General features: G+C 43.7%; 1 protein-coding gene across 10 annotated transcripts in view; it reads left to right on the top strand.

Annotated features, from left to right (window-relative positions):
* Window positions 1-19610, top strand: part of SDR42E1 (short chain dehydrogenase/reductase family 42E, member 1) — a 58299-nt gene extending 38689 nt beyond the window's left edge. For 7 of the 10 annotated variants that reach the window (XM_082439151.1, XM_082439149.1, XM_082439150.1 and 4 more), the window contains 2 exons: window positions 10970-11062; window positions 11634-19610. In XM_082439151.1, coding sequence (XP_082295277.1) covers window positions 10995-11062; window positions 11634-12747 — 1182 coding nt within the window. In that variant the 5' untranslated portion in view covers window positions 10970-10994 and the 3' untranslated portion in view covers window positions 12748-19610. Of the gene's footprint in view, window positions 1-889; window positions 3327-10969; window positions 11234-11633 lie in introns of those variants that run through there. The other 3 variants (XM_082439143.1, XM_082439144.1, XM_082439142.1) reach the window with 3 other exon arrangements.
* The last annotated feature ends 5509 nt before the right edge of the window (window positions 19611-25119 follow it).

Here is a 25119-nt window from a genome sequence, read left to right as displayed (position 1 = left end):
TAGACCTGATTAACATGGTTGGTATCTACATTCTTCAATCTCTGAAAACAGTAAAGAACAAAAGTGGCAGAGGTAAGCTTTGCTATCTCCGGGGGTCTTTTGTGACCTACTAAGAAAGCTCCAAATACCTGAGCCCTGAGCAGAGAACCCTTGGCCAAGATGCTCAAAATAACATGTAGTTTTAATTAGCACTATTTAAACTCTTAGTTTAATCAGAGAAGGAGAAAGAAAAACCATTGACCCAAATAGGATGCTTGATAATTCTGAATAAGTGCTGTAAACGCTTATAAGAGAATGTTAAGATGCCTAATTGCTGAATAAATGAAATATAAACATTCATTTTGTTACTTGGAGAGTTCTTTAATATGTAATGGAGAAAAACAGTGTATGACATGCCCTGTAAGTGATAAATGCTTGTTTCCTTTTCATCAATTCTTGAAACCATTAACCACCATTTAAATGTAACTCTTTTTTTTTTTCTATTTATTTCTCCCTTTTGAATCTTTTTCGTTAGTGGAAGAAAATAGGTTTATCCAGGAGATAGAGCAGCATAGTAGAATGAGCATGGAGTGCAGAGGGATTTGGAGTCTTTTAACCCCAGCTTTGGCTTTTAACCCCAGCTTTGCCAATTACTAGATCTGTGACCTTGGGTAGGTTGCTGAATCTCACTTGGGTTCCAGGTGTAGCATGAGACTACTGTCAGGAATCTCTTACGCATATCTGAGAGTTGTAGTGATAAACACCTTTTAGGGCAGTATCTCTCAGTCTTTACTGTGCATAGGAATTCCCTGGGGATTTCCAAATTTTGAAAGACTTTTGTGGATTCTTGTTACATTTGGAGTGGGACCCAAGATCTGCATTTTGAATCTGCATTTTGAATAAGCTCCCACTTCACACAGTGTGCTGCTTCACACTTTGGGGTAACAAGGTTTAGGGTGTCTTCCAGGCTCACAATGATTTTCCTTCTCTAGAAACTGCCTCAGCTTTTAGTGGTGGGCTACTAATAGTTGTTCTTGTACCCCCTTGCCATAGCTGACTACAGTAGAGGTGATTTCTGACCCAACCTCAGCCAAAAGAAGTTCTCACCTGCAAATCCGGTTTTGAACAGAGACAACCAGAGCTGGGACGTTCATTCACTTGCTCGTTCATTCGGCAGTTCTTTTCAAATTCTCTCTGTTCCAGATACTACAATGAGCAGTGGGGATATACCAGTCAATCAAGTGGGTCTCTGTCCTCATAGAGCATTCACTCTAGTAACATACAAGATAACTTCAGCTAAGCTAAGTGCTTTGAAGTGATTGGCGAATTTCAAGGGTTGCAGGAGACCTACTTTAAACGGGCGTGTTGGGGAAAGCCAAACTCTGCCTTCCATTTCTACAGTGACCCTGGAGACCACATGTTGAGTACAATGGCGTAACAAAGGAAAGAAGGCTGGGTCCCTTGTGACTGTGTGCAGGGGAGCCACTCACTCCTTCTCTGAAGGCTAACTGGACTGTGATGAGAGTGAGAAGTAAACTTTTTTTTCATTAAACCACTGAGATTTCAGGGTTTATTTATTACAGAAGCTAGAACTGTTTACCATGAATACACAAATTGTTAAACTCTTTCTGAGATTCTAAAAGTTGCCCTTTTTCACTTAAATTAGCTAGAGCTATTCTCTATTACTTGAAACCCAAAGAACCTTAATGGATACACTTTCTGCGAGAATCTGATGAGCTAATAGGTATAGTAAAGTATAAAGTGTTGGCCATCTGTGAGGAATTATAACAGTAAACTGATTTTTCTGAAATGTATCCACTTTCTGGATATATTATTAGGGAAAAAAACTAAAAAAGCATTGACATATAAGCTCATACTGAGGTCAATTTCTTTCTCTGGTCATTTCTATCTTAGGGTTCTTATTCAGACCTTTACAAAATCTACTCACTAAATTGCACTGGAAACTAAGGAAGTAATTATAAAGTTTATAATTTTCCCTTAAAACATAAGTGCTTAGATTTTAAAAGAGTCCTTGGTGGCATAATAATGTTAACATTTAAATTTGCCACAATTCTTCTTATGGGCCATCAACATGCAGTAAATCTGGGCAACCCTTAGATGACCCTGAAATTCCCCAAAGGAAATCTATCTTACATACTGCATCCTTGGAGGAATCTTTTCTTCCTTGGCTACTGGTCTGAAGAGCATGTTGCTGGTCACCTAGCCCCCTCACTAGCCTTCCTCTTCTCCTCTTCTAATCTTTGTGCATCCAGGGCAGCCAGAGAAAAGCTGTTCCTTAAGACTACTTGGTACAACCATATCTCAGTCTCCTAAGACTTATGGCTGAAACCCAGTTGAGGACAAGACAGACAAACAGACAAGATCAGAGAGGCCAATGCTGGGGACTTAGCTTTCTTCACATGGCCTTCATTAATATTTATATCCCAGGGCTTGAGGTTTTCCTTGTGACTTTGTGGTCCCAGTGAAAATTTAGCAGTAAATGACTTACTTCATATGAGCTTCTTTGAGTCTGCATGTGGCAAGAGAAGCATATGAAGTCAAACTCCCATCCTTTGAGCCACCAAAATGAAATCCTTCCCAGCCAGGGGTCAATTCATGTGTGTGTGTGTGTGTGTGTGTGTGTGTGTGTGTACACAGCGCCTGCAACTTTCCATAGAACCAGACTCCTGACGAGGAGACAAAATATTGGCCTCTCCGGGAGACCTCTGAATGTGGATGCCAACGTTCCTTTCTACATGGTTTTTAAGTCTTTGGTTCCTGCAGCAACAAAGGTTAGTCTTAGCATCTTGGCCTGCTCAGTGATCAGAAATGGAACTGTAAAATTAGGGAAAACATGGAAACTCAGAGATAGAGATTTTAAAAGATACATGCGGAGTGAATATTCAGGAGTCTGGAGAGCTTCATCCATCCACCCGTCCATTCATCCATACAAGCAATAACTGATTGAGCTGAGCCCCTCCTATTTATCAGGCACTGCCTGTGCTCAGCGTTGGGGGTACACAAAGACGGAGGTGGAAGTCTAAAGGCAGAAATTGGAGGTAGTTACAGCAGTAGATGTGCCCTGAAAGGGCTCCCGCGAAGCTGGAACACATGGGTTGGACACGTAGGGGAGATTCATGGAGTGAACATGATGCATAGGTGACGGTGGACGAGAAACCTGCACATCATAGAGATGCCGAGACCTCCGCGCTTCCTAGAGAGGCCCGGAAGTGGAGCCAGGTGGCCGGTCTGACGGCTCCGGCGCCGAGCGCGGGCGGCGGCGATCGTGAGAGGCCTGGGTTGCCCGTCCTCGAGCAGACCCGGCGTCGCCGTCGTTTTCTGCCGCTGTGAGTGGGCCTGGGGAGGGAGGGCCGCTCCTCCGCGGGGACCTGGGCCCGGACGGCGGGGGCGTTCAGGCTCGCACGCGCGTCGGGGCCCGCGGAGGGCGACCCTGCCCGTACCTGCGCCGGGTGGCAGCCCAGGTGGGACGAGCCCACTGGCTGCTGGTACGGGGCGCGGTCGTGAGTGATGATGACCTAAGTCCTCCCCTTTTTAGTTCTCTCGGATTCCAAGGAGCGGGGCTCAGCGTGGCTTTCTAGAATGTCGCGAAGGTCTCAAGCACAGGCTAGCTTCTGTTTCTCGTTTTCTTTTTTTTAAAGATATCCGGGCCCCAAGCTCAGAGCTTTCAACAAGCATCTGTATCGAGCTAGACTTGATTCACATTTTAAATTTTCATCGCACTTTGGGGGTAAAGATTACCTTCTCTTGATGACAAATGATTCTGGTTTTCCATTTAAGTGGCCATGTAAGGTTACCATTTAAAATGAACGTATTTATTGTTAAAAGATAAGTAGTTTTAAATAAAACACAATAGGGAAGATATAGTATAAGATACCAGGTGTGACAGAAATTATGAACGTGGTAAGTGCACAACACTGCATTGTCCCAACCCAGCTGGGGACTCCTGCAGACCTGGCTTCAAGCCCTAGGTCCAGCTCAGCCACTGACACCCGCATAATTTGTGCACCAGTTTGTTTGTTTGTTTGTTTCTTTTTAAAAGATTTTTTCCAACTTTACTAGGACATAATTGACATAGAACATTGTGTAATTTTAAGGTGTACAATGTGATGACTTGTTACGCCTATATATCATGAAATAATAACCACAATAAGGTTAGTTAACATCTCCATCACCTCACAGAATTACAGTTTTTTTGTGTGTATGGTGAAAACTTTAAAGATGTACTCTTTTAGCAACTTTCAAGCATGTAATACAGTATCTTTAAATATGGTCCCCACGCTGTATGTTAGATCCCCAGAACTTAATTCTGTTTTATAACTGGACGCTTAGACCCTTTGACCAACATTTCCTCATTTCTCCCATCCCGCAGCCCCTGGCAACCACCATTCTACTCCGTGTTTCTAGAGTTCAGCTTTTTTAAGATTCTTTGTATAAATGATACCATGCAGTATTTGTCTTTGACTTATTTCACTTAGCATAGTGCCCTCAAGGTCCATTTGTGTTGTCACTAATGGTAGGATTTCCTTCCCTTTTCAATGGCTGAATAATATTTCATTGTGTGTGTATATATATATGTATATATGTATATACATATATACACACACACCACATTTCCTTTATCCGTTCATCCACTAATGGGCACTTAGGTTGTTTCTGTGACTTAGCAATTGTGAATAATGCTGCAATGAATATGGGGGTGCAGATACCTTTTCCAGATAGTGATTTCATTTACTTTGGATATATTTATGGGTAGGCAAGGTTCTTAACCTCTAAGCCTTTTCCTCATATCTGAAAAGCTGAGGATAATAACTACCTCGGAAGATTGTCCTGAGGCTTCAGTGGTAAACCTTAAAGCACCTAGCCCATAATTACTAATAAATGCAGCCATAGTTGTTATTTTGACTTTAGCAAGGAGGAAACAGGATCAGAGAGGTTCAGTGACTTTGCCAGGGTCACACAGGGAATTGGTGGGAGAACCAAGTCTAGGACCCAGATTTTCTAATTTCTAACCTAGGAAGCTTAACCCTGCCTTCGAACTCTACCTCATGGGAGGGGATGGGGCGCCTCCTGCCTCCCCTCTGGAAATTGGAAGGACCCCTATCAGGTTGCAGAATATGTTAGCTGTTAAAGCCCCTCCAGGACTCAGGTCAGCACTGACTTGGCTGCTTCAGGTCAGGGACTCTGCACAGCCCCGAGTGCTTGTTGTGGTTGAGGCGTAAGCTGTGGAGTCAGACGCACCTGGGTTCCAGTAGGTACAGCTCCCTGCTCCCCCATCTACTAGCTGCAGTAAATGGGACTAACCAATTAGGACTCGCCTCAGAGGGTTGTTAGGAACATCAAGGGAAATGATTTGTGGAGAAGGCCTAGCACGATGCCTGGCGCACAGTAAGTGCTTAGTAAATGACAGATGACAGTACTTTGATATGTTGAAGTGGCAGGCATGCTGACCTAGAGGGGAGGAAGCACAAGTGTAGTACTTGCAGGTACAGCAGAAAAGGGCATTTGAAAAGTTTGCAGAGCATTCACTGCATTTGGATTTACCGGGTGTGTGATCCACCAAATACTCCTCGTTCCTGCAGACATTCCTGGGGAGATGGCCTAGGCTTGTATGGAGTTTATGTGGTAGTTTGGGAAGCAGGTGGGAAATACCAATTATAAAATTATGTAATTACTTTTATCATAAGCATCATGAATAATTGCAAGGATCTTTTGTGCAACAAATATCTAGGCAAAAGGAGTTTGAGTGGGTAGCTGGACGAGAAGATAAGGTGATGAGAATTAGCTTCCCTGCCCACCGTCAGTTGTATTCAAAACTGTGTGTGCAGATACCACTGTTTGTCATGAGTATGTCAACTTTCCACTTAATGCTGTGCCCTTAGTTTTCTTCCCTAATGTGTTTGGCCTTTTAGGTTTTGCCCCTCACATCCTTTTACCTGTATCAGGGTGACTCTCCTTATTGTTTCTAACTACTGCTTCATCTTTATGGCCTTGACTGCTTTGTATTAAACACAAATAACTTTCAGATCACATATGGAATTTGAACAGCACCATTTCTAAGCCCTCTAGTCTCAATATACTTTCCTGGTCTCAATACAGTAAGAACACAGTTACCTTTTGCCTCTGGTCAGTACTTGGGCAGTAATTTAAAACACACCATCAAAGGGTTAAACTACCTGGAGATATTTTTATCTTCCTTAAAGTAATACAGTAAACTTGTGTTTTTATGAAAGCCATCTTCAGTTCTGCTCTCTGTTCCGTACTCTAGTGGCGCCTAGGTTTGTATATTGCATTATAATACCAGAGAGTTAGTCGCATCGTCCTCTTGAACCCTGGGGATGAAGGAACTGTGTGCATAAGTTAAGGTTCTTATTACTGATCCTTCGCATTTAATTAGGTCTTTGTAAATCCGAAGTACTCCTAGTCATTTTTATGAGTTTCTTCTCATAATTTCCCTGTGAGATGTCAAGTTTATTACCCTCGTTCTATCTTAGTATTATCAAGGGGTCAGGCAGATTTTAAATTTCATTTTTTCTTGTTTGTAATTAAGATTCCTTTTTTTGGATCGTGTACTTAACCTTAACCTGTATCTGCTAAAATGATGGCTCAGATCAAATGTGACCCTCCCCCCCACCCAGAGGGAAGCAATTACTGAACAAAGCCACGTTTTGGAAGAGCCTTAAAGCACCTGAGATTATAAACACTGGTCTGAGTACCCAGCCCTAGAAGGAATCAGATGGAAACTAATAAAACAGAAGCCATGAAATATAAAAACTCAGGCAGCTGATTGAGAGAAGATTGTGTACACTGTCTTTCTCCCCGCTGGCTTAGTGTTCATGCGAATTTCTTTTGGTTGCCTGCAAAATGTGTTTGCTGCGATTTTTCTGTGCTCGTTGACGCAGGGAACCAGGAAAGGAGGAGGTGGCCTCTGGGTGATACCGTTCCTTAATGGCTGGTCATCTGCGAACGTTGCAGGCTTCTTTCATTGCTGTTTGTCTTGCGAAATTATTACGTTTTCCTTACTCGCCGCCACGCTTCTGACCCTGCAGATCAGGTCAGTTACACAAGTTCTTGCCCCAGATCATTCTGGAACGAGTTGGAAGGTAATGAGGAGTAGCATGAATAGGCCTGACAGGTACTCTGAAGCGTTGATAATTTGAACTTGTACATTCCTGGCGTGATTAATGTGCACATGAGCCATGACTGACCTGTGGTCTTATGACTGGACTGGAATGTGCAATTTTAAAAAACAAAGGACAATGAAAGATTAGGAAGAATTTCTGTTGGAAACTTTTTAGCTGGACTCTTGTTAAATGGAGGCCTTGTCCACTTTCTGATTTCCTTACAGAGGAATTCTTGTGGAGATGCTAAGACTATGTTAACCTTTTTTATCTGGCATCCTCTTAATGAAAACCCTGTTAACCAAACAGAGCATTTCTAAAACCCGTGTGTGCTGTTTTGGTTAATGACATCACCTTCCTCAGACTTCACCTGGGCCCCGCCTGCTGCTGCCTCCTCATCCTAATTTCAGTTGAGCACACTGGCATTTCACCCTCATCAGCCCTTGCCTAGACTCTTTCCTCCTCCAGGGAAAGCTTAATCTTTCACACGGACCAAAGTGAGCCCGATGTTCCGTAAACGTACAAAGACCCTCTGTCGTCTATAGCAGCGGTCCTCAACCTTTTTGGCACCAGGAACCAGTTTCGCGGAAGACAGTTTTTCCACAGATTGGGGGCCGGGGGCGGGGGCAATGGTTAAGGCGGTAATGTGAGCGATGGGGAGCGGCACATGAAGCTTCGCTCGCCCGCCCGCCCGCCGCTCACCTCCTGCCGTGCCATGGACCGGTACTGGTCCACAGTCCAGGGGTTGGCGACCCCTGGTCTATAGAATAGAGTTCAGGCTCCCCCGAAGGGGATGCCAAGCTGTCTCCAAGCCGACTCCAGCCATCTTTCCGCCCTAAATCACCAGCCACACACTTCGGCTTCAGTTTGCACGCCCCGTATCGGTTGCCCAACACAAGCCCACCTTGTTGCTCTTCTGTTCATGTGTGATGCCCCCTCAGCCTGTAGTAGCCCTCTGCCTAGCCTCAGCCTGCTTCCGTCCTCCCGTTGTCTCCAGTCCGCTCTAGCGCCTACTCTTCAGTGAGGTCTTCTCGGACCTGCCCTTCAGAATCAATTTCTCCCATCTCCCCTCGACCTCGGTGCTCCCACGGCACCTGGTTTATACCAACGTTATTGCAGTAATCTTGGTTTCTCCTTTTTGCCATGTACTTTAGGTATTTGCAAAAGCTTCTCTCCTCCAGCATAAGCTCCAGAATGCAGGAATTCTGTCTCATTTTGCTTTATGTCATTTTCATGCCAGAATTTTTTTTTTAAGAGATAAGTTAAATTAAAATGGCAACATTGATTGGCATACATAATAACGACTCTTAGACACTGCAGTGCCCTGCATAATTTGTGCCCATCATCATTTTACTAAATTGCATGTATTATTTCACAGTGTTCAAAATCATCCATAAGTTCAACAAATACTTGTTGAGTATCTACTGTCTCCGAGGTTCTGGTGGGAACACGCCAGTGAGAAAGGCTGAAGGTCTCGGTTCTCATGGCACCTATGTTCTGTTGGAAGGAGATCGGTCGTCAAAAAGTAAACAAATAAATTTAGATAGTGAAATGTGCAATGGAGAAAACAAAGCATTTAGATAAGGGAGAGCTCTTCTAGAAGGGGTGATCAGAAACGCCTCTTTGCGTTGAGTAAGTAGCACTTGAGCAGACCTAATTATTGAGAAAGATGCAGCCAGGCGAAGATCTGGTGCAGAGGTGGTTCACACAGAGGTGAAACGAGAAGTGTGTGTAGACCTCAGGGCACAAATGAGCTTGGCATCTTCAAAAAAAGGGAAAAGTTCAGGTGGCTGGAGGGTAGAGTACCAATGGTGGAAGAGTGAGCTGAAGTCAGAGAAGGAGGTTGCCACCAGGTCGTGATGGTGACAGTAAGAAGTCTGGGTTGAAATGTCAGTGACTGACATCTTCTGTGTTTGGAAGCAGTATCTGTTAACAAAGTCACGTGATTACGTTAAATGATAGAATTGACTACAGCAAGTTTTATGGCTACTCCAAATCCAAGTGGGAGTGTTCTGCACTCAGAAAATAATAGAAACATAAGGTCACTGTTGGGTATATTAAAGGGATGCCGGGACGTTCATTCTTTACGGATTTTCTTGTAAGCACAACAATGGCAATTGCTTCGTCAAACCTTGGGACTCCGTCAGCCATCCTCCACATCATTTTGCTCAGTTTTCCTAATATTTCTCACTCTTCTGCATACCCTCAAGCCACTGAGACAGTCACTTGCTGAGTCTTGTCTTCAACTGTCACACCAACTGATTTCTGCATGAATGATCTGATTAGCTTTCCTGGAACTCAGATCTCCTTAGTATAGTTTTCCAGAAGAACCCAACAAACTTTTTGTAACCCTGTGCTTTTGAGAGACCTAATCATGGTATGTGGGAATGTAAGAGAAAAATCAAATCCCCAGACTCTAGAGCTTGAAGAAAAGGAAATTCAAGAAGTGACATCCGTGGAGCGCCTGCACTATGTCAGGCATTTTTCATACACTATCCCATTCGGTCTCCATAAGCCTGTGAGCTTATCATTAGCTCCGCTTTTTAGATGCAGCAACAGGCACAGAGAGATGAGCTTGTCCAAGTAATAGGGCTCTTGGTTGCTAGCAGTCTCCCTGACTAACCACACCACTGACTTGAGTGAGTGTGTGTGTGTGTGTGTATTCCCAATGCATTTGAGGACCTGCATGCCTCCTGTTCCATTTCTTCTTAAGTGGAAAGAGTTGAGTGGCCCACTTTTTGCTTGTTCTGTCTTGTTTTTGAGAGAAAGGGCTCTTGGAGCCTTGAGAAAAGAATAAAAATATAAAATATAAAAATAATTATTATTTTAGCATAGAAGCAGAGGGAGGGAGAAGCAAGATCCCCATAGGTATTGAGCACATGCTGTACTTAGAAGATTTCCTGGGTGGGGGAACATGGTTTGCTACACAAAGGATGTTTTTGTCCCCCCCACCTTTTTCTTTTTACATATAGGGTTAATAAAACACCAGTATTTTTTTAAAATAAATTTATTTATTTATTTTTGGCTGCGTTGGGTCTTCGTTGCAGCACGTGGGCTTTCTCTAGTTGCGGCGAGCGGGGGCTACTCTTTCTTGCGGTGCACAGACTTCTCATTGCGGTGGCTTCTCTTGTTGCAGAGCACGGGCTCTAGGCTCACGGGCTTCAGTAGTTGTGGCTCACAGGCTCAGTAGTTGTGGCTCACAGGCTCAGTAGTTGTGGCACACGGGCTCAGTAGTTGTGGCGCATGGGCTCAGTTGCTCCACGGCATGTGGGATCTTCCCGGGCCAGGGCTTGAACCCATGTCCCCTGCATTGGCAGGAGGATTCTTAACCACGGCGCCATGAGGGTAGTCCCAAAACACCACTATTAAACTGTGCTGTAGTGTGCTGTTTAAAAACAAAGATGTTGGAAATTGCTTTAAAGTTCTGTCCTGGATTTTTTTCTGGTGTGTGGGGAAAATGCCTCTCCCTACCAAATGTGAACGACTTCTTTTCAAAAAGGCTCTAATGTTTTCCGAGGATTCAGAATAATGCCTTACATTTGGAGAGTGCTTTGTGGTTTTCAAAGCACTCCCATGTACGTTATCTCATTTAACCTTCACATTGACCTTGCCAGGCAGTCAGGGCAGATATTCCATGTTCCCATGATTCATAGGAAGAAATGTGAAGCCCAAGAAGTGAAAGGAGGGGGGTGGGGAGGAGTTGGTTAATGTCACAAAGCCATGACGGAACCCAGGTCGTAGCTTTTCTTTCTACTAGAGCGTATTGCCCTTTTGTTTTTGTTAACCCCAAATGAGGGACAATCACATTCGCATCTGGATCAGTAACAGTGATGCATACTACTTTCTTACAGGTCCAGTTACCTTTGACTGCCATATATGGATTCCCAAAAATCTCTGAAGGAGACAGTCCTCGTTACGGGAGGAGGTGGCTATTTTGGCTTCCGGTCAGTGCATCTGCAAAATATGTCCATGGAATTATTTTACTGGTAGTTGCTGGGAAAAGTATAGCTTTCGACTCACACTAATGCAGTGTAGACTCTTACTTGTTTGTATAGTGTTAAACCAGGAATGGACGGTGCTGCCCACGGCTCAGATACTGAAATGGAGAACTACAGGTACATTCTGCTTTAAGAAAAATTCTTTGTAAAGCCATTGAATTCGGGAGGGGAGATATGCACACCACCGAAAACAATTTAACATAATCGCTGTTTTTTCACAATTACATTATCATTCATAAATATTCTGAAGAATAGATGGTGGGTCTTAGAATGGGGGGTGGGGGAATGTAACATGTAGACATCACCATCTTTGAAGATAAAGCCTCTCTCATTTCAATTTAAGTAAATGTGAAGATTCTCATTTTTTGAATATTTGCATAAGTAAGACTTGTATCAGTGAACATGTAAAGTGAGGAACTCAGGATAAGCCAAGAAGACTGGGAAAATTATTTTACACACTTTTCCTAGGCACAGCTTAATAGTGATTTGATCTAACTTTTACTCTTGCTTGTTTCAGCCTAGGCTGTGCTCTGAACCAGAAGGGAGTCCGTGTGATTCTGTTTGACATCAGCAGCCCTGCTCAAACCATTCCAGAAGGAATCAAGTTTATACACGGAGACATCCGCCACCTCTCTGACATAGAGAAAGCCTTCCAGGATGTGGATGTCGCTTGTGTGTTCCATATTGCCTCTTACGGTATGTCAGGGCGCGAGCAACTGAATCGAAACCTGATTGAAGAAGTGAATGTGGCGGGCACAGACAACATCCTCCAGGCTTGCAGGAGGCGAGGGGTGCCAAGGTTAGTTTACACTAGCACCTTCAATGTCATCTTCGGAGGTCAAGTTATCAGAAATGGAGATGAATCTCTGCCTTACCTACCTCTTCACCTCCATCCTGATCACTACTCTCGGACCAAATCTGTTGCAGAGAAGAAGGTGCTGGAGGCCAATGGTACAGCCCTGGAAAGGAGTGATGGGGTCTTGAGAACCTGTGCTCTGAGGTCTGCTGGCATCTATGGGCCTGGAGAACAAAGGCACCTCCCCAGGATAGTAAGCTACATTGAGAAGGGCCTGTTCAAGTTTGTGTACGGAGACCCCAAGAGTCTGGTTGAATTTGTCCATGTGGATAACTTGGTGCAGGCTCACATTCTGGCTTCAGTGGCCCTGAAAGCTGACAAGGGCCACATTGCCTCTGGGCAGCCCTACTTCATCTCAGATGGCAGACCTGTGAACAACTTTGAGTTCTTCCGGCCTTTGGTTGAGGGCCTGGGCTACAAGTTCCCATCCATCCGCCTGCCCTTGACTCTCATCTACTACTTTGCTTTCCTAACCGAGACGGCCCACTTCATTCTGGGTCGACTGTACAACTTCCAGCCCTTCCTCACCCGCACCGAAGTTTACAAAACCGGCGTCACACATTACTTTAGCCTAGAGAAAGCCAAGAAGGAGCTAGGTTATGAGGCTCAGCCATTTGACCTCCAGGAAGCAGTAGAATGGTTTAAAGCCCATGGTCATGGCAGAAGTCCTGGAAGGCGTGACTCTGAGTGTCTTGTTTGGGATGGGCTGTTGGTCGTACTCTTGGTTATAGCGGTTCTTGCATGGCTGCCGCCTTCTGTGATTCTGTCAGTGTGAAGGAGGAGCTAGAAATAAGGAGCTGATCACACTTGCTGAGATAGTTTTCAAGAAACACAGGTTTGGGACTTGGTGGTGCAGTGGTAAAGAATCCGCCTGCCAATGCAGGGGACTTGGGTTCAAGCCCTGGTCCAGGAAGATCCCACATGCCATGGAGCAACTAAGCCCGTGCGCCACAACTACTGAGCCTGCACTCTAGAGCCCTCGAGCCACAACTGCTGAGCCCACATGCCACAACTACTGAAGCCCGTATGCCTAGAGCCCATGCTCCGCAACAAGAGAAGCCACCGCAGTGAGAAGCCTGCACACTGCAACAAAGAGCAGCCCCCGCTCGCTGCAACTAGAGAAAGCCTGCATGCAGCAACAAAGACCCAACGCAGCCAAAAATAAATAAATAAATTTATTAAAAAAAAAAAAAAAAGAAACACAGGTTTGAAAAATAGATAGACAGATAGATACCTGGTGTCAGATTTTGGATCTCCAAATCGCTGCTTAAGAATAGATTCTTGGATTAAGTCTTCATTTCCTACCTCCTTTCACAAATCATGAAGCGAGAAATAGAAGCGAACGAGGGAAGAGATATGGGAACATATGTATATGTATAACTGATTCACTTTGTTATAAAGCAGAAACTAACACACCATTGTAAAGCAATTATACTCCAATAAAGATGTTAAAAAAAAAAAAGTTTGAGATTTGGTTCCTTGGGTCCTTCTTCTTTCGATCAGTACAGTAGAAGTCATTCTGGAGCCATAGATCTAAACTTGCTTAGATGGGAAATGTCGTACTTGAATTTCTCAGAAGCCAAAAATGTACTTACTTCCGTTCCATACACTTGGCATCTGCTTCATGCGGGCTAAAACACACACTGATACGGGAATGGCAGAATGCTAACAGGCTTGAAAATGTGTGAAAAACACCAACTGGGCTATGTCCCTACCGCCCAAGCCTCTGAGGAGATGGTGGCCGTTGCAGGGGAGGCATTTGCTGTTCACGGCGTGCGTTTTGGGAATTAGCTTTTGCCCTTTGTGATATAAGGGTGTTATGCCTGTGTGACCACATGGTAATGTTGATGTTGACACAAATAGACCTTCCTCTTGCCTCGCAGGATTCTTTTGAGGGTTAAATTAGACAAGGCATATAAAGTGCCACTCAACACACTTAAGCCATTGTTTTTATCAATACTGTTATTACGCATTCCTTATGAGGGTTTTCTTCCTCAGGGTATTCTGTTTAGAGGGTGCTGTTGCGACTGACCTTTCTGGAATGCCTTTGTGGTGTGTCCTCAGAGTCTGTAACGAGCGTGTTTAAATATATTCAGTGTTTGTAAAGTTGTGGTCTCTGAGGAGAGGCTGAAGTCTAGGAAACAGCTAAAAAGCTGATGATTCACGAGGATGTTCAAGCTAATGATGCCATTTGCAATTAAAAAATAAAGCATAACTCTCAAGTAATAGACTGTTTTTCTTACTGGGGAGAATTTCGGTTCTCTGAAGGCCACTTCCAGTGAGGAATGTTCTGAACGATGGCGGCATTGTCTGTCCACCCCAGGGACTGCTGTGGCACACGTTCAAGTTGCACTGTTGCATGGGAACCAAAGTGGAAAGAAGACCCAGAGTCTTTACCCATTCCATGATTCCAGCTATAGAAAGGACAGTATTCACACATCTTAAGAAGGACAGATGGCTGTGGAAAGTCATGTTAGAGTTGTCCTGAGAGTATTTGTAGGAGGAGGATGCTGGAGAAATAGGCCCTGGTGCCTGCCGCCTGGCTGTTTTGGGAAAAGTGCTACACTTGATACCAGAAGACCTGCAACCATGAATATCTTGTGTGGCCTTAACCAAGTAGCTGAAGCCTCTGTAGGGCCTCAGTTGCCTCCTTTGGGAAATAGGAATGACTGTAATTGCCCTTTCTACACAGGGTTTGTTGTGCGCGTAAAATAAGACGCAACGAAAGTACTTCTAATATATAAATTGCAATGTGAATATGAGGTAGTGGTAGTGATTGTTTTTAGTAAAATATCTGTAGAGTCTTTTATATCATGAGATGCTTTTGCTTTTTAGTCTGAAGTTAAGTTGTCTGAGTACCTACAGCACATGTAACACTCCAGGTGCTAAAGGGTAGGTTTCTCTGCCCTTTACAGACTTACGGTCCAGTAATGACATGGTGTGTCCATACGCAAAGGTGACTGAGAAACCAGGTAAGTACAGGAAAACATTGATCCGTTGTTATTGAGAGGTCTCACAGACTTTCAAAACATGTTTTTAATGAAGTCCTTCAAAAGAATGATAGACGTTTCTCAGTTTTCTTAAACCAGGTATAGTGAGCACGGGGAGGGGGAGGTGTTTCTTGTTTTGTTTTTGTTTTACACAATCAAGGTGTCTAAATGAAATTCAGGATTGATGAGTGGGCTTTATTGTCATCCAGGTATGAGACATTTGGCCTTTCTGCAGCATTTGACACAGTTGTCCGCTCTCTCCTTGAAACACAGTTCCTTTACTTTTCATGCACTTAAACTCTTTTGGCCTTTCTCCTTGTGTTAATTATTTATTGCTCCATAACAAATCACCCCAAGACATATCTTAAAATAACAAACATTACCTCTTAGTTTCTGTGGGTCAGGTATTTGGGTGTGGCCTACCTGGGTAAGCTTTTGCTTACGGTCTCATGAGGGTCACCTCATGATGTCAGCTGGTGCTGCAGTCATCAGAAAGCTCGACTGAAGCTAGAGGATCCACTTCCAGGGTCATCCCCGTGACTGTGGGCAGGAGACCTCAGTTCCTCACCACGTGAGCATCTCTGTTGGACTGCTTGAATGTCCTCATGACACAGCAGCTGGCTTCCCCCAGAGCAGGTGATTCAAGAATGCAAGGTGGAAGCTGCAGTGTCTTTCATGACTTATCCTCAGAAGTCACACACTGCACTCCACAATATACACAGTTCCCACAGGTCAATCCTTTTCAATGCTGGGGGGAGCTACCCAAAGGTATGACTACCAGAAGGAAGGGGAGTGTTGGGGGCCATCTTGGAGGCTGGCCTGCACCCTCTGACTCATCCTTCCTTTTCCAGGAAAGGTAGCCCATATCTACAGCTACATAGTTTTCTCAGCCTGCTTCCAACCAGTAGAATTTGGGGCGTCCAAAGGCCTCTTTGCCTTTTGTACTGTATCCCTGTCAGTCCTAATTATTCTGAACACTGTGTGTCTCCTCTGAGTCTTAACTGCAGTTCACTCCATTAGGCAAAAGCCACACCCACAAATTTCTTTGAGATACATTCTTCTCTACTTGGGGTTTCTGCTCAGACTGCTGAGGGACAATTGCCCTTAAGCTTCTTAGAAGCCTTGCTGTTTGAACAGCCCTCTGAGGCACCCCCTTAGGTCTCTCTCGGGTCTTAAAAGATTTTAGCTACAACCTTGGTCGTGCACTGTCATTCCCATAATATATGGGCTACACAGGTTAGCCCTACTCCACATGGGAGGAGACTCAAGGACATGAATACCAGGAGGTGGGGATCGTTGGAGGCCATGTGGGAGTGTGCTACCACATTCCTGCATCTCACCAGTTTTCCCATCTCTTCCACACCAGTTTTACATGGTAGATTTCTTCAGTGCTCAGTGCTAGGCCCTCTGCTAACACCAAAGTTTCTCCCTAAGTGATCTAGTTCAAGCCCCTGGTGTTAATTTCCATCTCTATTCTAAATATATACTACTAAATTTATAGTTCCGGCCCAGACCATTCTTCTCAGCTCCACACCCACCCATCCAACCACCTCTGCATCTCCACCTGGATATTTCACAAGCACCTTTCAGTCAACATATCCAAAATGGAATTCACAATCCCTCCAAATTCTTACAGGCTTCCTTTCCTTAACAGATGTCACCAGTGTTGAGTTTCTCATGCCAGAAATCTGGGATAATCTTTGACCCCTGCCTCCCGTTAACTTGACACACCTAATCCACATTTAGCCCTTGATCTTACTTTCTGCTCGTGCCCAGTGTACAGGTGTTACTTCTCTCTCCTTAGGCTCCAGTAATAGCCTCTTTTCTCTTCCATCTGCATCCACTTCTGCGTCCCTCCGATCCATTCTCCACATACCAAGCAGAGTGGTCCTATAAAGATGTAAATCTACGTCACTTCCCTGCTCAAAACTCTCTGTAGGTTTAGGTTGAGAATCGTCACTGTAACCCAAGAGACTTTGCCTGATCTGACCCCCGCCTACTGCTCCTTGCTTATCTCACACTGTGCTGCCTTCTCTGCCCAGCTACGCTGGCGTCTTGCAGCTTCCTAAGTTCCAAGCTTCTCAACACCCTCTGCCCCACTTATTGACCTTATAATGTTTATTTCATATCTCAGCTTAATTTTCTTCTGGAGGCCTTCCATGATCCTAACAATTTAGGCTTGGTCCTCCTGCTACAAGCTCTCATAACACCCTGCTTTTCTTTTATAGCCTTTATCACAACTGTAATAGTTTGAGTAATCATTTGTGGAATGCCTGTAAACTCCACGAGGGCAGGAACTTCATCTTGCTTGCTATTGTACCCCTAATGCCTAGTACAGTACAGGAACTCAATAAGTATTTGTTGAATTAATGCTATTTTTCTTTCTAAGGGTCACTACCCCTTTCTGTCGCGTACATAACTTACTGTTTCTAATCTCTTGAAGACTGGGAAAATATCCAACCTATTAGAATTGTGTGTTGACTAAGTCAAGACTAGAGGAAGTCTAATACATAAGTAATGTTATTCTCCATATGATATGGTGGCGCTCCCTCCATATCTGAGCCAAAACTGACCACTTTAAAGAACTCAATCTATTATCTGAAAGGCAACTGCTTTCCTTTCTAAGGTCAGCAGATACTGCAGTTGAGGAATTCCATTCTAGGGTTCCCGAATTCCGTCCCCTTTCCTCAAGCGTGGGTGGAATCCCTAAACTTGCATAGAGCCATGAAATGATGCCCACACTGTGTGTACGGAGGCTCTCCTAGACGCCTGGGCATAAGCCACCCAGCACTGCCACCCCAACCTCTGCCTCCAAGGAGTGGGTGGGCAGTTACGGTAAGCCTGTTGGAGGATCACACCGTGTGACAAAGACTCCTGTCATGGAACCCAAAGGTAATGCCAAAAGTGCCCGTGTCTGCAAAAAGGAAGAGGGGCCTAGTACGCCTGTTCAAGTACTTGATTTTCTTGGTGCTGCTCCCGTCATGGGTGGCAGAGGGTGCCCTGTTAACGAATTGTAGCAGTTACCGAAGGGCCAAATGACTAATTCTGACACCAAATTACCTAGGCTATAGTATTTCTCAAGCCTACAGAGTAGGCCCAGGGATTCTTTTCAAGAGGTTTAATTTTCCTAAATCACTTAACACGGTGATTGTAAGAAAGCCAGTATTGCTTTGTCATAGATTTAATTGGTTTACCAACAATTCTTGGGGCAACTTCTACCTTGTATTCCTTCCAAATCTCCAGCAGTTCGCCTAGCCTTACAGATACGTTAGAAGAAAGAGCCTGCAGAATTCTACCCCCCTCCTCGCACCACCCTCAACCCAGCTATGCACCCTGGAGCTGATGGCCCCCCTGTTAGCCGGCACTGGCAGCTCACACCAGCAGTTCGTGTCTTTTTAAAACTGCCACTGTTTGCTAGCATCCCTTGCTGTGGCAGATGACACTCCACTCCCCTTTTCGAAGCGAGAAACCCATTTCCAGCCCTTCGGTAGGGCTGACCTCCACGTGCAAGGCCTGGCCAATCAGAAGGCTGTCATCCTTCTGACTGCAGTCATTGGGCCAAAGTGGGCCAATGAGCGTCCTCCTCTCAACTTTTCTCCGAGAGCTCTGGAGGGAAGCTCTCTTTGCGGAGGTTGCTTCTGTGGGGTGGGTAGGCTTTGGGGCTGCCACGGACTGGCCTACCCCGAAGGAGAGACTGAATTCCGATAATGTTTGGGCTCCTGGCTCCCAGCTGTGAATTAAGTACAGCCGGACCAAGAAACGGAGAGAGAGGAGGTCCTTGAAGACGTCACTGCGGCTCTGCCACCCACCCGTGCCCAAGGCTAACTTCATCCTGGATCATGCTGTCATGTGAGTCTCAGTATATTTTGTTTTCTGCTTAGTCTTTTGAGTTGGGTTTTTCTCCATGAATTGGAAAAGGTCTTGGCTTACAGTCTCCACAGCCCACTCCTGGGCACAGGTGAACATACTCTGTGGTTTCCAAAGACACTCCATTCTCCTGTGGGCCCTCTTCCTTACAAAGGGGGCCTCTTTTAGCTCCTGGGGAACTGAACATTTGCTGGAGTTCTTCCAGAACGGAATAATTTCCTTTTCTAGAATCGTGTATGTTTGGGCTGGGCCCGTGTTGAAGTAGTCTTGTTCAACCTCTCTTGTTCTACGATAAGAAAATTATTTGACAAAGTAGTTTGTTCCTCGGAATTTTGGCGTCCTGCGAGCGCAGGGGCCGTGTCTGTTTTGTTGAGTTCTTTATTCAGAGAATATGTTCCTTCATCGATCCAATAAATGCTTGTTGATTGGCTGAATGCATTTATCAGCCAGGTGACCTCACCTGAGATTACGACTCTGATATCCCAGTTATTCCTTCCTTTAAACCTGTAGCTCCCACCCCTACCTGAAAATGAGAACACTGGAGGCCCAAGTTTAAAAATACAGACAGTATTCCATACAGTATTATTAACCACAGTCATCATGCTGTATATTCAATATAAGTCTCTAGATTTATTTCTGAGGCTCTCATGACATAAAAAGCTAACTACGCGAGGAGAAATGGTAATTAGCTTGACTGTAGTAATCATTTCACTTTGTATATGTATATCAAGTCATCATGTTTTACACCTTAAATATATACAATTTTCATTAAAAAAAAGAAGAGAAAATACAGGCTCCAGAGGAGTGATGTCATGCAGAATAGGAGAGTGGGAAGCTCTAGGGTCAGTCCTTTCACCAAAACAACCAATAAACTGGGCGGAAATGATCAGAACCAACAATTGCAGAACCCTTATGTATACTTTAACACACACACAAGAAAATATATATATGCATATAAATATGCAAAGTCTGAACTCTTCCCCTGGTGGTTCTGGTTCAGGTCTGTGTGTGTTGGGACTCTGCACTCCAGGTGTTTCTTATCTTCCAACAAGGAGGTGGAAAATGCTGCCAGATAACAAACACGTGCTCCCTTTGCAAGACGCTAAGTGAGCGGCTCCTGAATTCTCATTGCTCTTCCCCTTTCAGTGCTTTGCTACAGCAAGTGCTCAGCACACCTTTGCTGAATGAATGGAGGGGGAGATGGGGCTCACAAAAGGACCTTAGACTCAGGTGGCCTCCTGCGTCCTCTTTTCAACAACAGGCCCAGTTGTTTGTTGACTGACAAGCACGCTACTTCTCAGTGCTGACTCCTCCAGGCCACCTGGAACCTGCTTCCCTTGGCCAAAAGGCTCCTTTAGCAACCCATCCGGTTGGGCCTGGTTACCTGATCTTTTGGGCACAAAGTAGCCATTTGCTATTGAAAATCTAACCAGAAATGGAGTCAACCAGACCACAGCATCTCTAAGCTATGCAAATCCATACGATGTTACCCTTCTGCATTTTAGAACTCCATGCACACCAGGGAAGATACTTCTGTTATTGAAATCAAGTAATTATGACGGAGGCAAAATCTAGCTCACTACCAAGAAATCACGTATAACAAAATGACCTGGGCAAGTGTCTTTCAGCCAACAAGGGGTTGATCTGCAGTAATTTGCAATGTTTATTTTTAACAGAGCTGGTTGAAGCATGCAAGTAATTAAAAAATTCTTCATTACTAATATGTCGAATTTTAATCCTGGCAAATATTCTAGATGTATTATTTTTCTCCGGTCCTCCAGGGGAGGCTTATTACAGATCTAAAAGTAAAATACTTTCTTACCAATACATATTTTTAGATTTTGTTATGAGAATGAGTTGCCACGCGCTCCTAACCACCTCTAGTGTCCTGAATAGCTAGTATGAAATGCTGCCCAGCTTTGAAGAGGAATTATTTGCTGTGTTGCTGGGGCAATTACAACACCCTCACTGAGTTGTGGTCATGCAACTTCTTCAGGGGATTTTTGCCTCTGGGCATGTTTATCACTGGGATAATGATGGATGTAATCCATCACCCTCATTAACTAAATTATTCAAAGAAGGTCATTCTTACTAGTTAATTGCTACTATTTGTTGAGCTATGACTATGTGTAAGACTCTCTATATTTCTTTTTTTTTTTTAATTATTTATTTATTTATTTATTTATTTATGGCTGTGTTGGGTCTTCGTTTCTGTGCGAGGGCTTTCTCCAGTTGCGGCAAACGGGGGCCACTCTTCATCGCGGTGCACGGGCCTCTCACTATCGTGGCCTCTCTTGTTGCGGAGCACAAGCTCCAGATGCGCAGGCTCAGTAGTTGTGGCTCATGGGCCTAGTTGCTCCGCGGTATGTGGGATCTTCTCAGACCAGGGCTCGAACCCGTGTCCCCTGCATTGGCAGGCAGATTCTCAACCACTGCACCACCAGGGAAGCCCCATGACTCTCTATATTTCTTAAGCTCATTTAATTCTCTCAATGCTTTAGGAAGTGGGCACTTTTTATCATCTCCAGTGTACATGTGAGGAAATGGAGCTCTAGGGAGGTGGAGTATTCTTGCCCAAGGTCACCCAAAGTCACTTGGCTAGGAAGTGGCAAAGCTTAATCCAGACACCAACTCTTTTTTTTTTTAATTGAAATATAGTTGATTTACAATGCTGTGTTAATTTCTGCTCTACAGCAAAGTGATTGAGTTATACATATATATACATTCTTTTTCATATTCTTTTCCATTATAGTTTATCACAGGATATTGAATATAGTTTCCTGTGCTATACAGTAGGACGTTGTTGTTTATCCATGCTGTATATAATAGTTTGCATCTGCTAACCCCGAACTCCCACTCCATCCCTCCCCCAACTCCCCTTCCCCTTGGCAACCACAAGTCTGTTCTCTGTCTGTGAGTCTGTTTCATAGATAAGTTCATTTGTGTCAAGTTTTAGATATAAGTGATATCATATGGTATTTGTCTCTCTTTCTGACTTCACTCAGTATGATCCATGTTGCTGCAAATGGCATTATTTCATTCTTTTTGACAGCTGAGTAATATTCCACTGTATATATATGTACCACATCTTTATCCATTCATCTGTCGATGGACAGATGCTTCCATATCCTGGCTATTGTAAATAGTGCTGCAATGAACATTGGGGTGCACGTGTCTTTTTGAATTATGGTTTTCTCTGTGTATATGCCCAGTAATGGGATTGCTGGATCGTATGGTAATTCTATTTTTATTTTTTTAAGGAACCTCCATACTGTTCTCCATAGTGGCTGTATCAATTTACATTCCCACCAACAGTGCAAGAGGGTTCCCTTTTCTCCACACCCTCTCCAGAATCTATTGTTTGTAGATTTTTTTGATGATGGCCATTCTGACCGGTGTGAGGTGATACCTCATGGTAATTTTGATTTGCATTTCTCTGATAATTAGTGATGCTGAGCATCTTTTCATGTGCCTCTAGGCCATCTGTATATCTTCTTTGGAGAAATGTCTGTTTGGGTCTTCTGCCCATTTTTTGATTGGGTTGTTTGTTTTTTGATGTTGAGCTGCATGAGCTGTTTGTATATTTTGGAGATTAATGAGAGGGTATTTTTTAAGTTGCAGAGTAGATGACACCATGCTAGAGAAAAAATGGTAGCCTATGCCTCTCTGCTTTAAATTTTGGTATATTTAAACACTAACAATTGTTGTTGAAACCGCACAGTTAAGATTGGGACTCGAACCCACAGTCTTCTAACCGCACTCCTTTGGATGGGACTGGAACCCAGCCACACTTCAGGTGGGACTTGAACTCACAATCTCCCAGCAGAAACTGCACACCTGGTTACAGGACTTAATGAAGCTCAGGTTCTTTATGTCTCAGCACAGAAGGAATTCAGCGAGAGGAAAAGCGCTAGGCAAGTAGATTATTAACATAGGACGTTTGTGAGAGATACAAAAGGGCAGGCGAAAGGGCTCTGCCTCGAGAATTAAGTGGGCTACATTTTTATAATCAAAGGAAAGTGGGGAAAGAGAAAAGACCACTTTCTTCCTCATTCTTTGAGTAGACGTCAGGCTTATATCACTAGCTCCTCCTTCACATCAGGCAGGAGAGTGTTTGACCCTGTAAGGCCAAATAGGACTGTCGTGGCGCTATTCAAATCAGAAGGGTGGTAACATATACTAAAATATGTTAAATCATCTCAGGTCTCAGTATAACGAGGGTCTTCCGCTTTGGAATGTCACCTTTCCCTTATATTCCTGTCCTTGGTCCTAAGGATCATTATCTTGCTGAGCTCGACCAGCAGGATGCAGGCCTCATTTTTTTCGCTTAATGACCTAGGGCATATCTTGTCCTTTTATTTAGGGCCTTATAGTTAAGCAAGCCTGCTTCTTTTCACGGTGTTCCGATAGTTTTCCTGAGCTATCATTAACTCACAGTGGTCTCCCAAAATTCCCTAAAGCTCCTTCTCTATCTATACTCCCCTAGTGGGATTTCTAAAACTACCTGTGTAACTATCATACTCTATCCTATCACTGTGTCTTGGTTTTAAAGCTGAAAAGGTCAAGCTCTTAATTCTGTATGCAGAATACTTCTTTTCAGTTTCAAAGTAACTATAAATAATTCATAAATGAATTTTCCTTATAAGAAGTTAAAACACTGCAGACAAGGCTGAAGAATCCTTTTACCAATGTGTCCCAAATTATGTATATGTCAGTATTGTATAGAAAATTAGGCTGTAGTGTTCATTACTATTTCCATACTATTCTACCTCACATTTTCTTCTGCTACTTGTGTTTCTCACTGAATTGTGCATCATGATGATCTACTGATAACAGTATATATTCCTTGTTTGCTGATGTAGGAGGTGTGCAGGTATATGAATATGGTGACTGTATGTCCCAGTTCTGACTATATGCCCAGGACAGTTGTGATTTTATGCCTGTAGTCCCATCCTAATTTTTAATACTGCCCCTTTTCACTCTCAAATGTGTCCCATTTTGTATAATGAATTATATGGTCACTCTCTATATAAGATACTACAGTTATAATAGAAAGGATTACACATTTTCCCATAATATCTGTATTACAAGTTGTAGTGAAGTGGTGTTGAGGGAAAAATAATCACTTTGAATGTGTACAGTAGAATCTAGTAGGAAATGCTAAATTCTGAGTATGCAGCAATATTCTACCAACAGTGAAATATCATTATAAAATTACCTAGCTAAACAAAATTTTATGTATGTGTTTATTGGCAATCCTTTAATGTAAGTGGCAGCAAAACACATTTGCTGGTGGAAGAGAAGGTAATCTCACATCCGATAGTGTGAGAGCAGACACTGGCACTGTACTACACTGAATGCTGGTAACTAAAAAAAGTCATGATGTAAAATATATTTGAAGGAATTCCTCTACCGTGCATGCAAAATAAAGCAAATAAAAATTGACAAAGCCATGTAGCAAACTATAATACATTTGAATAAATTCCTCTGCCAGTAACCATTGTGCATGTAAAGAAATATTTCAGTCAATATTGGTACAAATTATGCAGGACAATGAATACACTTGAAAGAATTCCAATATCAACCTTCTGATTGAAGTAAAATAAACTATTTCTCAGGATACCATAGTATTCAAGCAACAAGAAAAACATCTCAATTCAAACAGAACTTGGTATTTCAGTAAATACAGCAACCTAAGTCCAAAAGTATTTGTAAAATGCATTATAAATGTTTTACTTTTCATTTTTGCAAAATTTTAAAAGCCATCTGCGCTGCCTGAGCGCCGGTAATTCTCCTTATAATTGGCCATCACCGTGCTAGTAGTTGAGTCAATAATAGCCTCAAACAATGCATTGTCATTCTCAATATTATGGTTATTATTCTAGTAATCGCATTGCTGCGTCAAACTTGGGAAAGCCTGGGCCAGCCCTATGGGAACAGGTGTTCAGGTGGAGCTGCCAGCCTGTGGCTCCCCAGGTGTGGGAAAAGCTCCTGTTCTATGTGCACATCACAACTTCCCTAACTCATGTCGCCACCAACCTCTGGTTGTGCTTCATCTAATCTCCCACCTCCCTGCCAGTCTCCCAAGGTCATCAGTGTGACTCACCTACCCCCAAGGGTGAAGTCTGAGTGCGGGGAGGTCTAACTCCTAGGGTGCCTTTCTGCTTCCCACCCTGGGCACACGTGCTGGGCTGCAACTTGGCTTGAAGGAGGAGACTAGGAGTGTGAGCTTGGTGGCCCCCAGCCTAGATCTTGCCTTTGTGATATTGGACCACAACATGTGTGACACT

Source organism: Balaenoptera physalus, assembly GCF_965194825.1.
Source record: "Balaenoptera physalus genome assembly, chromosome: 19".
NCBI lineage: Eukaryota > Metazoa > Chordata > Mammalia > Artiodactyla > Balaenopteridae > Balaenoptera > Balaenoptera physalus.
Note: the sequence above shows the minus strand (reverse complement) of the source record. Positions and strands in the feature narration are given on the sequence as shown.